The sequence below is a fragment of the Sebastes fasciatus genome, chromosome 1, assembly GCF_043250625.1.
Source record: "Sebastes fasciatus isolate fSebFas1 chromosome 1, fSebFas1.pri, whole genome shotgun sequence".
NCBI classification, from domain to species: Eukaryota; Metazoa; Chordata; class Actinopteri; order Perciformes; family Sebastidae; genus Sebastes; species Sebastes fasciatus.
In genome coordinates this window covers 425,669-437,934 of record NC_133795.1, presented here as the reverse complement: position 1 = coordinate 437,934, position 12,266 = coordinate 425,669, and the positions used below count along the sequence as shown (strand labels likewise).

At 49.5% G+C, this 12,266-nt stretch overlaps 1 protein-coding gene across 1 annotated transcript; it reads right to left on the bottom strand.

Moving 5' to 3' along the window:
* Positions 1-706: 706 nt before the first annotated feature.
* On the bottom strand, positions 707-6,513 carry LOC141776690 (uncharacterized). Its single transcript, XM_074650444.1, has 2 exons — positions 6,472-6,513; positions 707-1,599 (listed from the first exon to the last, which is right to left on the bottom strand). Exons 1-2 carry the CDS (start codon positions 6,511-6,513, stop codon positions 1,003-1,005), a joined length of 639 nt encoding a protein of 212 aa, XP_074506545.1. The 3' UTR covers positions 707-1,002.
* Between the last annotated feature and the right edge of the window lie 5,753 nt (positions 6,514-12,266).

Sequence of the window (12,266 nt, the reverse complement as noted above, 5' to 3'; positions counted from 1 at the left end):
TGTGTGTGTGTGTGTGTGTGTGTGTGTGTGTGTGTGTGTGTGTGTGTGTGTGTGTGTGTGTGTGTGTGTGTGTGCGCGAGTGCGAGTGCGAGTGTGTGCGTGTGCGTGTGCGTGTGCGTGTGCGTGTGCGTGTGCGTGTGCGTGTGTGTGTGTGTGTCTGGTTTCCATTTGGGGCTCTGTTTTGACCAAACCAAGCATGACCGGGTGTGGATGGCGTGGGACCTCCAGAGCAGCGGGGGGGGGGATGGAGGGATCTTTGCAGCCCAATGAGGAGGCCACAGAGTGGTTGATTGAATCATCATCATCATCATCACGTCCTTCACTGTGAACTGTGCGATGAAGATGATTCAGTCACTCAGTCAGATATTATCCAGCGTACAGTTATCAGAAGTTCAGCTGCTGCCTGACTGATCCTGACTGATCCTGACTGATCCTGAATGATTCTGACTGATCCTGAATGATCCTGAATGATTCTGACTGATCCTGACTGATCCTGAATGATCCTGAATGATTCTGACTGATCCTGAATGATCCTGACTGATCCTGACTGATCCTGACTGATCCTGAATGATCCTGACTGATCCTGAATGATCCTGACTGATCCTGAATGATCCTGACTGATCCTGACTGATCCTGATGACATGATGATGATGATGATGGAAACACACGTTTTTTATCTGGTGTAGCGTGTCACAGTACACGACAACCGACACCGCGTCTGGGACGCCTCACGACGTCCCGACAGGAAGTCTACCATGTTTGATTTTTGTTTCTTTCAACGACGTTTCCCGTGAATTTGACCGTCTGAGCTCAGACGCACACAGCGTAAACAGAAGCACATGGCTACTTATTATGCAGAATGATGTCATCGACCTTCAACTGCTGCCGGACCTCTGGTAGGATATTCAGTCTTGGTTGTGTCGGAGTAGAAAACACCACCGCCGTTGTGTCTTTGTGCATGGAGCATCCTGTTGAGCGCCCGCTTTCTCTTCTCTCTGTGAATTATATCTTTATTGTTTTCCCCTGGAGCCTCGTGGGCCTCCTTACATTGTCGGGCACCTTTACATGGTCGGGCCCCTTTACATGGTCGGGCCCCTTCACGTGGTCGGGCCCCTTTACGTGGTCGGGCCCCTTTACGTGGTCGGGCCCCATTACGTGGTCGGGCCCCATTACGTGGTCGGGCCCCTTTACATGGTCGGGCCCCTTTACATGGTCGGGCCCCTTCACATGGTCGGGCCCCTTTACGTGGTCGGGCCCCTTTACGTGGTCGGGCCCCATTACGTGGTCGGGCCCCCTTACATGGTCGGGCCCCTTTAGATGGTCGGGCCCCTTTACATGGTCGGGCCCCTTCACATGGTCGGGCCCCATTACATGGTCGGGCCCCTTCACATGGTCGGGCCCCTTTACGTGGTCGGGCCCCATTACGTGGTCGGGCCCCATTACGTGGTCGGGCCCCCTTACATGGTCGGGCCCCGTTACATGGTCGGGCCCCTTCACATGGTCAGGCCCCGTTACATGGTCGGGCCCCTTTACAGGGTCGGGCCCCGTTACATGGTCGGGCCCCTTTACATGGTCGGGCCCCGTTACATGGTCGGGCCCCTATACAGGGTCGGGCCCCTTTACAGGGTCGGGCCCGGGGGGCTTGAGCCCCGGTAAGCCCGTATATATTCAGACGGCGGTGTCAGGAGGGTGTGTGTTGTCGGAACAGAGGACCGGTCTGTAGCCTGTAGCCTGTAGCCTGTAGGCTGTAGGCTGTAGTCTGTAGCCTGTAGCCTGTAGGCTGTAGCCTGTAGCCTGTAGGCTGTAGTCTGTAGTCTGTAGCCTGTAGCCTGTAGGCTGTAGTCTGTAGCCTGTAGGCTGTAGCCTGTAGCCTGTAGCCTGTAGGCTGTAGGCTGTAGTCTGTAGCCTGTAGCCTGTAGGCTGTAGCCTGTAGGCTGTAGTCTGTAGCCTGTAGCCTGTAGCCTGTAACCTGTAGGCTGTAGCCTGTAGCCTGTAGGCTGTAGTCTGTAGCCTGTAGCCTGTAGGCTGTAGCCTGTAGCCTGTAGCCTGTAGCCTGTAGGCTGTAGCCTGTAGCCTGTAGCCTGTAGGCTGTAGCCTGTAGCCTGTAGCCTGTAGGCTGTAGCCTGTAGCCTGTAGGCTGTAGGCTGTAGTCTGTAGCCTGTAGGCTGTAGTCTGTAGCCTGTAGCCTGTAGCCTGTAGCCTGTAGGCTGTAGTCTGTAGCCTGTAGCCTGTAGGCTGTAGTCTGTAGCCTGTAGCCTGTAGGCTGTAGTCTGTAGGCTGTAGTCTGTAGCCTGTAGCCTGTAGGCTGTAGGCTGTAGCCTGTAGCCTGTAGCCTGTAGCCTGTAGGCTGTAGTCTGTAGCCTGTAGCCTGTAGCCTGTAGCCTGTAGGCTGTAGTCTGTAGCCTGTAGTCTGTAGCCTGTAGCCTGTAGCCTGTAGCCTGTAGCCTGTAGCCTGTAGGCTGTAGTCTGTAGCCTGTAGCCTGTAGCCTGTAGCCTGTAGGCTGTAGTCTGTAGCCTGTAGTCTGTAGCCTGTAGCCTGTAGGCTGTAGGCTGTAGCCTGTAGGCTGTAGTCTGTAGCCTGTAGCCTGTAGGCTGTAGTCTGTAGTCTGTAGTCTGTAGCCTGTAGTCTGTAGGCTGTAGTCTGTAGGCTGTAGTCTGTAGCCTGTAGCCTGTAGCCTGTAGGCTGTAGTCTGTAGCCTGTAGTCTGTAGGCTGTAGTCTGTAGCCTGTAGCCTGTAGGCTGTAGTCTGTAGCCTGTAGTCTGTAGCCTGTAGCCTGTAGCCTGTAGCCTGTAGGCTGTAGTCTGTAGCCTGTAGTTGTTGAGTCTGGAAATCTCAAGCCTTGGGCTAAGAACGGCAGAGATCCCAGCTCAATGTTCTTCAGGTTCAATTTTAATGGTGTCAGAAAGTCAACACAGGTTACTCAAATGAATCACATAATGCTGTACAAGTATTTTGCAAAAAGCAGAGTTTTCATGGTGTTTAATATCAACAGACATAAACACAACCAAAACCCGAGCAGGTCCGGACACGTCTGTCCGGACGCAACTGCCCGTGTTCCTTACATCATAACCTTATATACTTGGAACAAAGAACTCACCCCTCTTTTCCTGTCATCATAAATCGTAGTATTCCTCAATTCTACTGGTCTCTGTCTTACTAATCAGCATATACCCTCTACCATACATATGATCTTGGTCCCTCCTCTACCATACATATGATCTTGGTACCTCCTATATGATCTTGGTACCTCCTCTGCCAGATTCCCTGTTTTGGGCCCCCTGCAGCTGCAAGGTTGCTTGGATCAGCATTACATCACTAGAGCTGTGAGTTACAGTGGCCAGTGTGAGTATTACAGCACTGGGATCAATACAGCAGCACTATGATTGTATGCTGTTTCAGTAGTAAAAACAGTGTTATAGGATTAATACTTTTATCATTGTTTATCACATTTTTATATAGTTTAAAAGGGATTGCTTCCTCATAGTCTGTAGCCTGTAGCCTGTAGTCTGTAGCCTGTAGGCTGTAGCCTGTAGTCTGTAGTCTGTAGCCTGTAGCCTGTAGGCTGTAGTCTGTAGTCTGTAGCCTGTAGGCTGTAGTCTGTAGTCTGTAGCCTGTAGCCTGTAGCCTGCAGCCTGCAGCCCGTAGCCCGTAGGCCGTAGTCCGTAGCCCGTAGCCCGTAGCCCGTAGTCCGTAGTCCGTAGTCCGTAGCCCGTAGCCTGCAGCCTGCAGGCTGTAGCCTGTAGGCTGTAGGCTGTAGCCTGTAGCCTGTAGCCTGTAGGCTGTAGCCTGTAGCCTGTAGCCTGTAGGCTGTAGTCTGTAGCCTGTAGCCTGTAGCCTGTAACCTGTAGGCTGTAGTCTGTAGTCTGTAGCCTGTAGGCTGTAGCCTGTAGCCTGTAGCCTGTAGCCTGTAGGCTGTAGGCTGTAGCCTGTAGCCTGTAGGCTGTAGTCTGTAGGCTGTAGTTTGTAGCCTGTAGCCTGTAGCCTGTAGCCTGTAACCTGTAGTCTGTAGCCTGTAGGCTGTAGCCTGTAACCTGTAGTCTGTAGTCTGTAGCCTGTAGGCTGTAGCCTGTAGCCTGTAGCCTGTAGGCTGTAGCCTGTAGCCTGTAGCCTGTAGCCTGTAACCTGTAGTCTGTAGCCTGTAGCCCGTAGCCCGTAGGCCGTAGCCTGTAGGCTGTAGCCTGTAGGCTGTAGTCTGTAGCCTGTAGCCTGTAGCCTGTAGCCTGTAGGCTGTAGCCTGTAGCCTGTAGCCTGTAGCCTGTAGCCTGTAGTCTGTAGCCTGTAGCCTGTAGGCTGTAGTCTGCAGCCTGTAGCCTGTAGTCTGTAGTCTGTAGCCTGTAGGCTGTAGCCTGTAGCCTGTAGGCTGTAGCCTGTAGCCTGTAGGCTGTAGCCTGTAGCCTGTAACCTGTAGTCTGTAGGCTGTAGTCTGTAGTCTGTAGCCTGTAGTCTGTAGCCTGTAGGCTGTAGTCTGTAGCCTGTAGGCTTTAGCCTGTAGTCTGTAGCCTGTAGCCTGTAGCCTGTAGCCTGTAGCCTGTAGGCTGTAGTCTGTAACCTGTAGTCTGTAGTCTGTAGCCTGTAGCCTGTAACCTGTAGTCTGTAGCCTGTAGCCTGTAACCTGTAGTCTGTAGCCTGTAGCCTGTAGCCTGTAGCCTGTAGCCTGTAGGCTGTAGCCTGTAGCCTGTAGCCTGTAGGCTGTAGCCTGTAGCCTGTAGCCTGTAGCCTGTAGGTTGTAGTCTGTAGCCTGTAGCCTGTAGCCTGTAGCCTGTAACCTGTAGTCTGTAGCCTGTAGCCTGTAGCCTGTAGTCTGTAGCCTGTAGCCTGTAGCCTGTAACCTGTAGTCTGTAGTCTGTAGCCTGTAGCCTGTAGCCTGTAACCTGTAGTCTGTAGCCTGTAGCCTGTAGGCTGTAGTCTGTAGCCTGTAGCCTGTAGTCTGTAGCCTGTAACCTGTAGTCTGTAGTCTGTAGCCTGTAGCCTGTAGGCTGTAGTCTGTAGCCTGTAGGCTGTAGCCTGTAGTCTGTAGCCTGTAGCCTTTAGCCTGTAGCCTGTAACCTGTAGTCTGTAGGCTGTAGTCTGTAGCCTGTAGCCTTTAGCCTGTAGCCTGTAACCTGTAGTCTGTAGTCTGTAGGCTGTAGTCTGTAGCCTGTAGCCTGTAGCCTGTAGCCTGTAGGCTGTAGTCTGTAGCCTGTAGCCTGTAGTCTGTAGCCTGTAACCTGTAGTCTGTAGGCTGTAGTCTGTAGCCTGTAGCCTTTAGCCTGTAGCCTGTAGCCTGTAGCCTGTAACCTGTAGTCTGTAGCCTGTAGCCTGTAGCCTGTAGCCTGTAACCTGTAGTCTGTAGTCTGTAGGCTGTAGTCTGTAGCCTGTAGCCTGTAGTCTGTAGCCTGTAGCCTGTAGCCTGTAGCCTGTAGCCTGTAGCCTGTAGGCTGTAGTCTGTAGCCTGTAGCCTGTCCACTTCCTGTTTACAGTCTATATCTGTTCTGTCAGGTATAGCGGGGGGGGGGGTGTAACAGGCCCTGAACTCTTGGAGGAAACCTGGTTTCTCCTTTGACGTGAGGAATCCGGTGATTCCAGCTGGAAGTGAACACGCTGCTGCTCAGACGGAGAGTCTGCAGAGTGACGCCACGTCGTGTCTGAGCGAAGGCCGACCGAGGCCAACCAGATGAGACTGACGTTGTAATTTGAGCTTTGGTTCTTCACACTGAGGTATTGTGTAGCGTAATCTATCCCTTCTCTAATTTAAGACCTGGGGACAGGAAAGGTAGGACGAGGAAGTGAACCTCAGGTATCAGCAGAATACATCAGCCATCAGCCGCCACACAACCAGGTCAGGTGATCCTGCAACCACCTGAAGACTTCTTGATTCCCAGCTTCTACAGTGCACATTTCATATATCTTCTTTGTCTAGATTTATCTCTGTACCCCCCCGCCCCTCCTGCCTGACAGAACCACAGAGCTGCTTTATGACTGTAATATAGCAGCGGGGACGACGAGGACGCCAGCTGTACGACAGCGCTGGCCTCCCAAGAGGCCGGCTAGAAAGAAGTGGAACGAAGGACAATAGCATCAGCACAATGTGGCGGTCTGTTAGTGAGCAGCGCTGCCAGGCTCCTCTCAGCAGCGTAACACCGGGTCACACATGATTACATCTGTCCTGACTGTGAACTCTCTCCATTATCACATTAGCATGGAAGACACGCTTTGCCTTACACCTTGACTCAGTCTGACGGAAGATAACTGACCCTTCCTAAGTCCCGCCCCTTTACGCTCTGTGCTCCAATAAGAGTTGAGCGAGCTCGGAACCCGGCAGAACCTCGGTTCCCTTTTCCTGTTGGGTTATACATGTACTATATGCTACGTCTGTTCAAAGGTAACATTACTGTCAGTAAATCAATTTAATACATATAAACTTGAAACAGGAAATACAAAGAGCGGCAAACGCAGCGTCGGGAGGAGGTACAAAAACACGGGACTCTCACCAGGAGACCGGCGTTTGGGTCCCGTCTGAAACCAGAAGGCATAGTTGATTTAATTGTCACGTAAGTTACACACTTAAGTAACGCCACTTTCTGAATTATTTCAAGCCAAACCACCATCTTTTCCTCAACCTAACCGAAGCTGTTTGTTGCCTAAACCAAAGGAAGCTTTTTCCTGTGAAGTTTATTTTGAAAAGATTGTATGCATGTTAACGAGCGTAGGAAAACTAACGAAGAATGAGGAATAACTTCTTCGTAAGATATCATACGAACCGTTGTATGAGGATACGTTCCAGGGTCTGAACTTAGCACCCGCCACCAGCGGGTAGGTTGTTGACAGTGGCGGGTGAAATCATCAGGACATCCGTCACGTTGGCAGGCAGAGAAAACACTAGAGATGGAACAGAGAACAGTAGTTGTCCTCTTTCTTGACATCTCATGTCTCCGTGACCATCGATTCCTCTTATTGATGCTTTCCCACAGTTACGCTGCACAATGACGCAGACGCACGCTGCATCATGTTTCAGTTTGTTTGACCGGAGACACGGCGGAGAGAAAAAAAAGCTCTCAACAGCGTGGCGCTACTAAACCTGAGGGGACGCACCCTATTTCTACCTGATAAAGAGACACTGAACAACAAACCTGTTCACATCAGCAGGAGAGTTAGTAACGTTAGCTGTTAGCAGCCGTTAGCAGCTCAGTCCTGACTGGATAAATAACGGAGATACTAACGTTAACGGAGGTGCCATTGAGTTATTGTTATGAGACGTTCAGGGTCTGCTCAGGGAAAATGAATTCTGGGTAAAGGTAAATTACAACGTCATCATGATGTGTTCAAATGTAATCTGGTAAAATGTAGTTTTTGGTGATAAACTTGAATAAATCCAGTTGTTTGAAGGAGATGTTTTCACATCAATATAAAATAGATATTAGAGAGAATTATGACCTGTTGAACTTCCTAACACTAGCTCTAAGCAGTTTGACAAGACTTTTTTGATCAAAGCAAATATTTAAATATTCATAATCACTTAAATTGTGTGCTTTAATGCAAACAGCCACTATAGATGACAATAACAAAGTACAGTTCAGTACTGAGTACACTACCCTCCCTCCACGGTGTAATTCAAACACTGTAATTTACTGTGTATATAATGTTTTTATGTTAAATATATGGAACATTGAATGACATCAGATCTAAAATGTTATTCCTTCATTTAGTGCAGAGATTTCAAAAGTGGCAGATTAAAATAAACCCTTGTCTACCACAGAGGCAGGAAGTGAAGGAAGGTAATGTCAGACCCTGTAAACATGTGGGATTCATTCTGCCTGTCTCCGTTGACTACCGTACATCATGAGGTCCCATCAGGGACACCAGAAGGGGCTTTGTCTCTCCATTCAGAGGATGATTCCAGTGAGGGGTGGTACCCTGACAGGTCAGAGTTTCCACTCAGCTGGTGAAGTTCAGGAAGTCAGCAGAAGTTAAAGTGCGTTCATACAAACCAACACATTCACACATCTTCTCTGAAACTGGGGAACATCCCTCGGCAGCTCGTTCACATCTCTTGAGTGACCTCACATCCTTCTGCCCCACTTCCATCACGAGTACAAAGTGAGACCGACTGTGAACACACAGCAGCACAACCTCAGCTGACATAGCACATCGCTGCAGCCTGACATGCCTTCACATTAATAAAAACACTACACCTCCCATGAGACCTCATTAAGGCCTCTCTGCCGTGCTGATAGGACAGAATGGGGCTCCGGCTTTGTGTGCTGGACTTCACCACAACCTCAGGCAGGCAGAATAAAGGTCCATTGTCTGATTCCTGCTTCCACTCACTGTGTCACTGTTCATCCTTCAAACGCCGACCCGGCCACAACAAGCCCCGTGCCAAATGTTCCTGGTCCACTGGGTCTGGGAATCTGGCAGCCAGTTTACACTCTCACAAAAAGAGGTACAGTTTAGTGGACGGCCACAGCCGCATGACGGGCCCCGAAAACCCAACTGAATTTACACTTGTGTTCAACGTGGTCACGACGAGTCCCTGAACGCCTCCGGAGGTGGTTCGGCCCATCGGATCACCGTTCGTCCTCAATGTGTTTTGGGTGCATTTACTTTCATGTGGTCTAGAACTCCGGGTAGGGAATGAGTCCTTACCCCAAGTGAAGGAGTTCAAGTACCTCGGGGTCTTGTTGGCTCCTGTGATTATTACGTGATATTTCTGCCACCCCAGGAATATTTCTCTAGATGCGCCACTGGAATATGGAAACCAATCTTTACCTCCATCACTGATTCACAGGGAACCCTTTTCATAGCAACAACACTCCTTTGTTTCTCAGAGTGTATGAAGCCCTCTGCTGCGGCCCGGCCGGCGTATCGGAGTCCCAGCACTGATGAGCTGCACACTAACTGGGTTAGGGGGAAAATAGGGCACTCTGGGAAATAAAACAAAGTCCTGTTTTGAGTCAAATCAAAGCAGGTTTCATCTCAGAGAGCACGGTGAGGAGATCAGAGGTGTTAGAATGACTTAAAACAGTCAGTAGCAGGTCCCTGAACGCCACTTTCTCCGGTTAACGAGGAGCCCGTCTCGCTCCGACAGAGACAGGCGATTGTTCCAAAAGCAGTAAATGATTTTTCCATTTGTCTTTATTTCCATGTAGGCAGAGTGAATCCGATACCCCGTGAGCCTATAGGGTGTCAGGACGCGCTGCAGTGAAACCGTATCGCTCAGTCAACAAGCAAGTAAACGTACCATGATATCCTCCTGGTCCACAGACAGCAGCAGTAATCAGATCCCAGAGCTCCAAGAGCTGCTCCCAGAGAGCTCCCAGAGCTGCTCCCAGAGCTGCTCCCAGAGCTCCCACCAGAGCTCCCAGAGCAGTGGTTATGGCACATTTAACTGTTATTTGTGTTGTAATCAGGGTCTGAATGACCTTTCTTCACTTCCTGCCACTGCGGCAGTAGAGTATTTTTTTTTATCTGCCAATTTTGAAATCTCAGTAAATGAAGGAATAACATTTTAGATCTGATGTCATTCAATGTTCCATATATTTAACATAAAAACATTATATACACGGTAAATTATAGTGTTGGAATTACACCATGGAGGGAGGGTAGTGTACACTGTACTTTACTCTACTTTGTTATTGTCATCTATAGTGGCTATTTGCATAAAAACACACAATTTAAGTGATTATGAATATTTAAATATTTGCTTTGATTAAAAAAATAAATCTTGCCAAGCTGCTTAGAGCTAGTGTTATGAAGTTAAATAGGTCATAGTTCTCTCTCTAATATCTATTTTATATTGCTCAAACATCTGGATTTATTCAAGTTTCTCACCAAAAACTAAATTTTACCAGATTACATTTGAACACATCGTGATAACTAATTTACCTTTACCCAATAGTCATTTTTCCTGAGCCGACCCTGAACGCCTCATAACAATAACTCAATGGCACCTCCGTTAACGTTAGTATCTCCGTTATTTATCCAGTCAGGACTGAGCTGCTAACGGCTGCTAACAGCTAACGTTACTAACTCTCCTGCTGATGTGAACAGGTTTGTTGTTCAGTGTCTCTTTATCAGGTAGAAATAGGGTGCGTCCCCTCAGGTTTAGTAGCGCCACGCTGTTGAGAGCTTTTTTTTCTCTCCGCCGTGTCTCCGGTCAAACAAACTGAAACATGATGCAGCGTGCGTCTGCGTCATTGTGCAGCGTAACTGTGGGAAAGCATCAATAAGAGGAATCGATGGTCACGGAGACATGAGATGTCAAGAAAGAGGACAACTAATAACCCGTTCTTAACGGGAACCGGTTCTCTGTTCCATCTCTAGCGGTTTCCCTGCCTGCCAAAGTGCCGGATGGCCTAACGATTTAACGATTTTCTCCGCCACCCGCCAAATGCAGGTAAATTGGCAGTGGTGGGTGCTAATTTCCAACCCTGGCTGTAACACACAGCAGCGGTTCTATAAGTAAAGGGAGGTGGGGATGTGATGTCCAGTCTCGGTCTGTGAGTGTTTGATAGAAAGAGACGTGTAAGAGAGGACGAGCTGGTAATTTGGACTTCAAGCTGCATTGGATCTTAAACAGAACTGTTAGTGGAGTCCGTCTGAGGAACGGAGGAGCGCTACGAGGGAAACATTTACACATTCACACACTGAAAGTACACAGTGCTTCTTCTCTCAAAGAGAAGCTCCACTACTGACTGAAGTTCCTGTGTGGAAAAGTCATTTCATCAGGATCCATACGGCCCAACGCAACATTAACAGGAGAATATTATGACTTAGTTAACTGGGCCGTATTTATGAAGCTTCCTCGCACAAAGAGTCGCTCCTGGTGACGACAAACGTTTCCTCTTCCAGTTCAGGCTAGATCCTGGTAAAGATAAAAGTTATTCACAAACATCTTCGCCGTTAAAGGACCAGTGTTTAACATTCAGGGGATCTACAGGCAGAAATGGTTTTCTTTAATGTATAATCACCTGATAATAAGAACGGTCGTGTTTTCGTGACCTTATAATGAGCCGTTTATATCTCCACGGGGTCCGCCATGTTTCTACAGTAGCCCAGAACGGACAAACCAAACTCTCTCTCTCTCTCTTGCTTCACCACTCACTTCACACGCACTGGCTCTGCCCTAAATGACCCACGCTACTCTTACATCGCCATTCACATTATCGCGTCGGCCACCGTAGCTCTCCAACACGCTCGGCACACGGGAGAGGCTTCAGTTGGTTGTAATCTCCTCACCTCACTAGATACCACCAGATCCGACACACCACAGGCGCAGTTTGAACTTTAAGGTTGGAATGTGATGTGTACAACGCAGGGAGGTCTAAAGTATCAGGATGTGTGTAGCTACATATTACAAGTGTACGTGACAAAATCGGTTTGATTGCATTGTTTTCTATCGGAGTGTCCGACTCTTAACTGGCCACAAGCGACGAAGCGCTGCACAGTTTAGAGCTGAACTTTTGTCAGACGCCCTGTTTCTATTTACTCCCGGCACTCACTTTGAAAGCGCCGCAACGGACGAGGAACGACTGATTGGTGAAGTTGAAACGAGACGTCTGATACGATATCTCCTCGTTTCACTACAAACACCTGAATAAGGAGGCAGCAGGCTGGAGGGAGATCACCAGAATAAGGAGGCAGCAGGCTGGAGGGAGATCACCTGAATAAGGAGGCAGCAGGCTGGAGGAGATCACCTGAATAAGGAGGCAGCAGGCTGGAGGAGATCACCTGAATAAGGAGGCAGCAGGCTGGAGGAGATCACCTGAATAAGGAGGCAGCAGGCTGGAGGGAGATCACCTGAATAAGGAGGCAGCAGGCTGGAGGAGATCACCTGAATAAGGAGGCAGCAGGCTGGAGGAGATCACCTGAATAAGGAGGCAGCAGGCTGGAGGGAGATCACCTGAATAAGGAGGCAGCAGGCTGGAGGGAGATCACCTGAATAAGGAGGCAGCAGGCTGGAGGAGATCACCTGAATAAGGAGGCAGCAGGCTGGAGGGAGATCACCTGAATAAGGAGGCAGCAGGCTGGAGGAGATCACCTGAATAAGGAGGCAGCAGGCTGGAGGGAGATCACCTGAATAAGGAGGCAGCAGGCTGGAGGGAGATCACCTGAATAAGGAGGCAGCAGGCTGGAGGAGATCACCTGAATAAGGAGGCAGCAGGCTGGAGGGAGATCACCTGAATAAGGAGGCAGCAGGCTGGAGGAGATCACCTGAATAAGGAGGCAGCAGGCTGGAGGGAGATCACCTGAATAAGGAGGCAGCAGGCTGGAGGAGATCACCTGA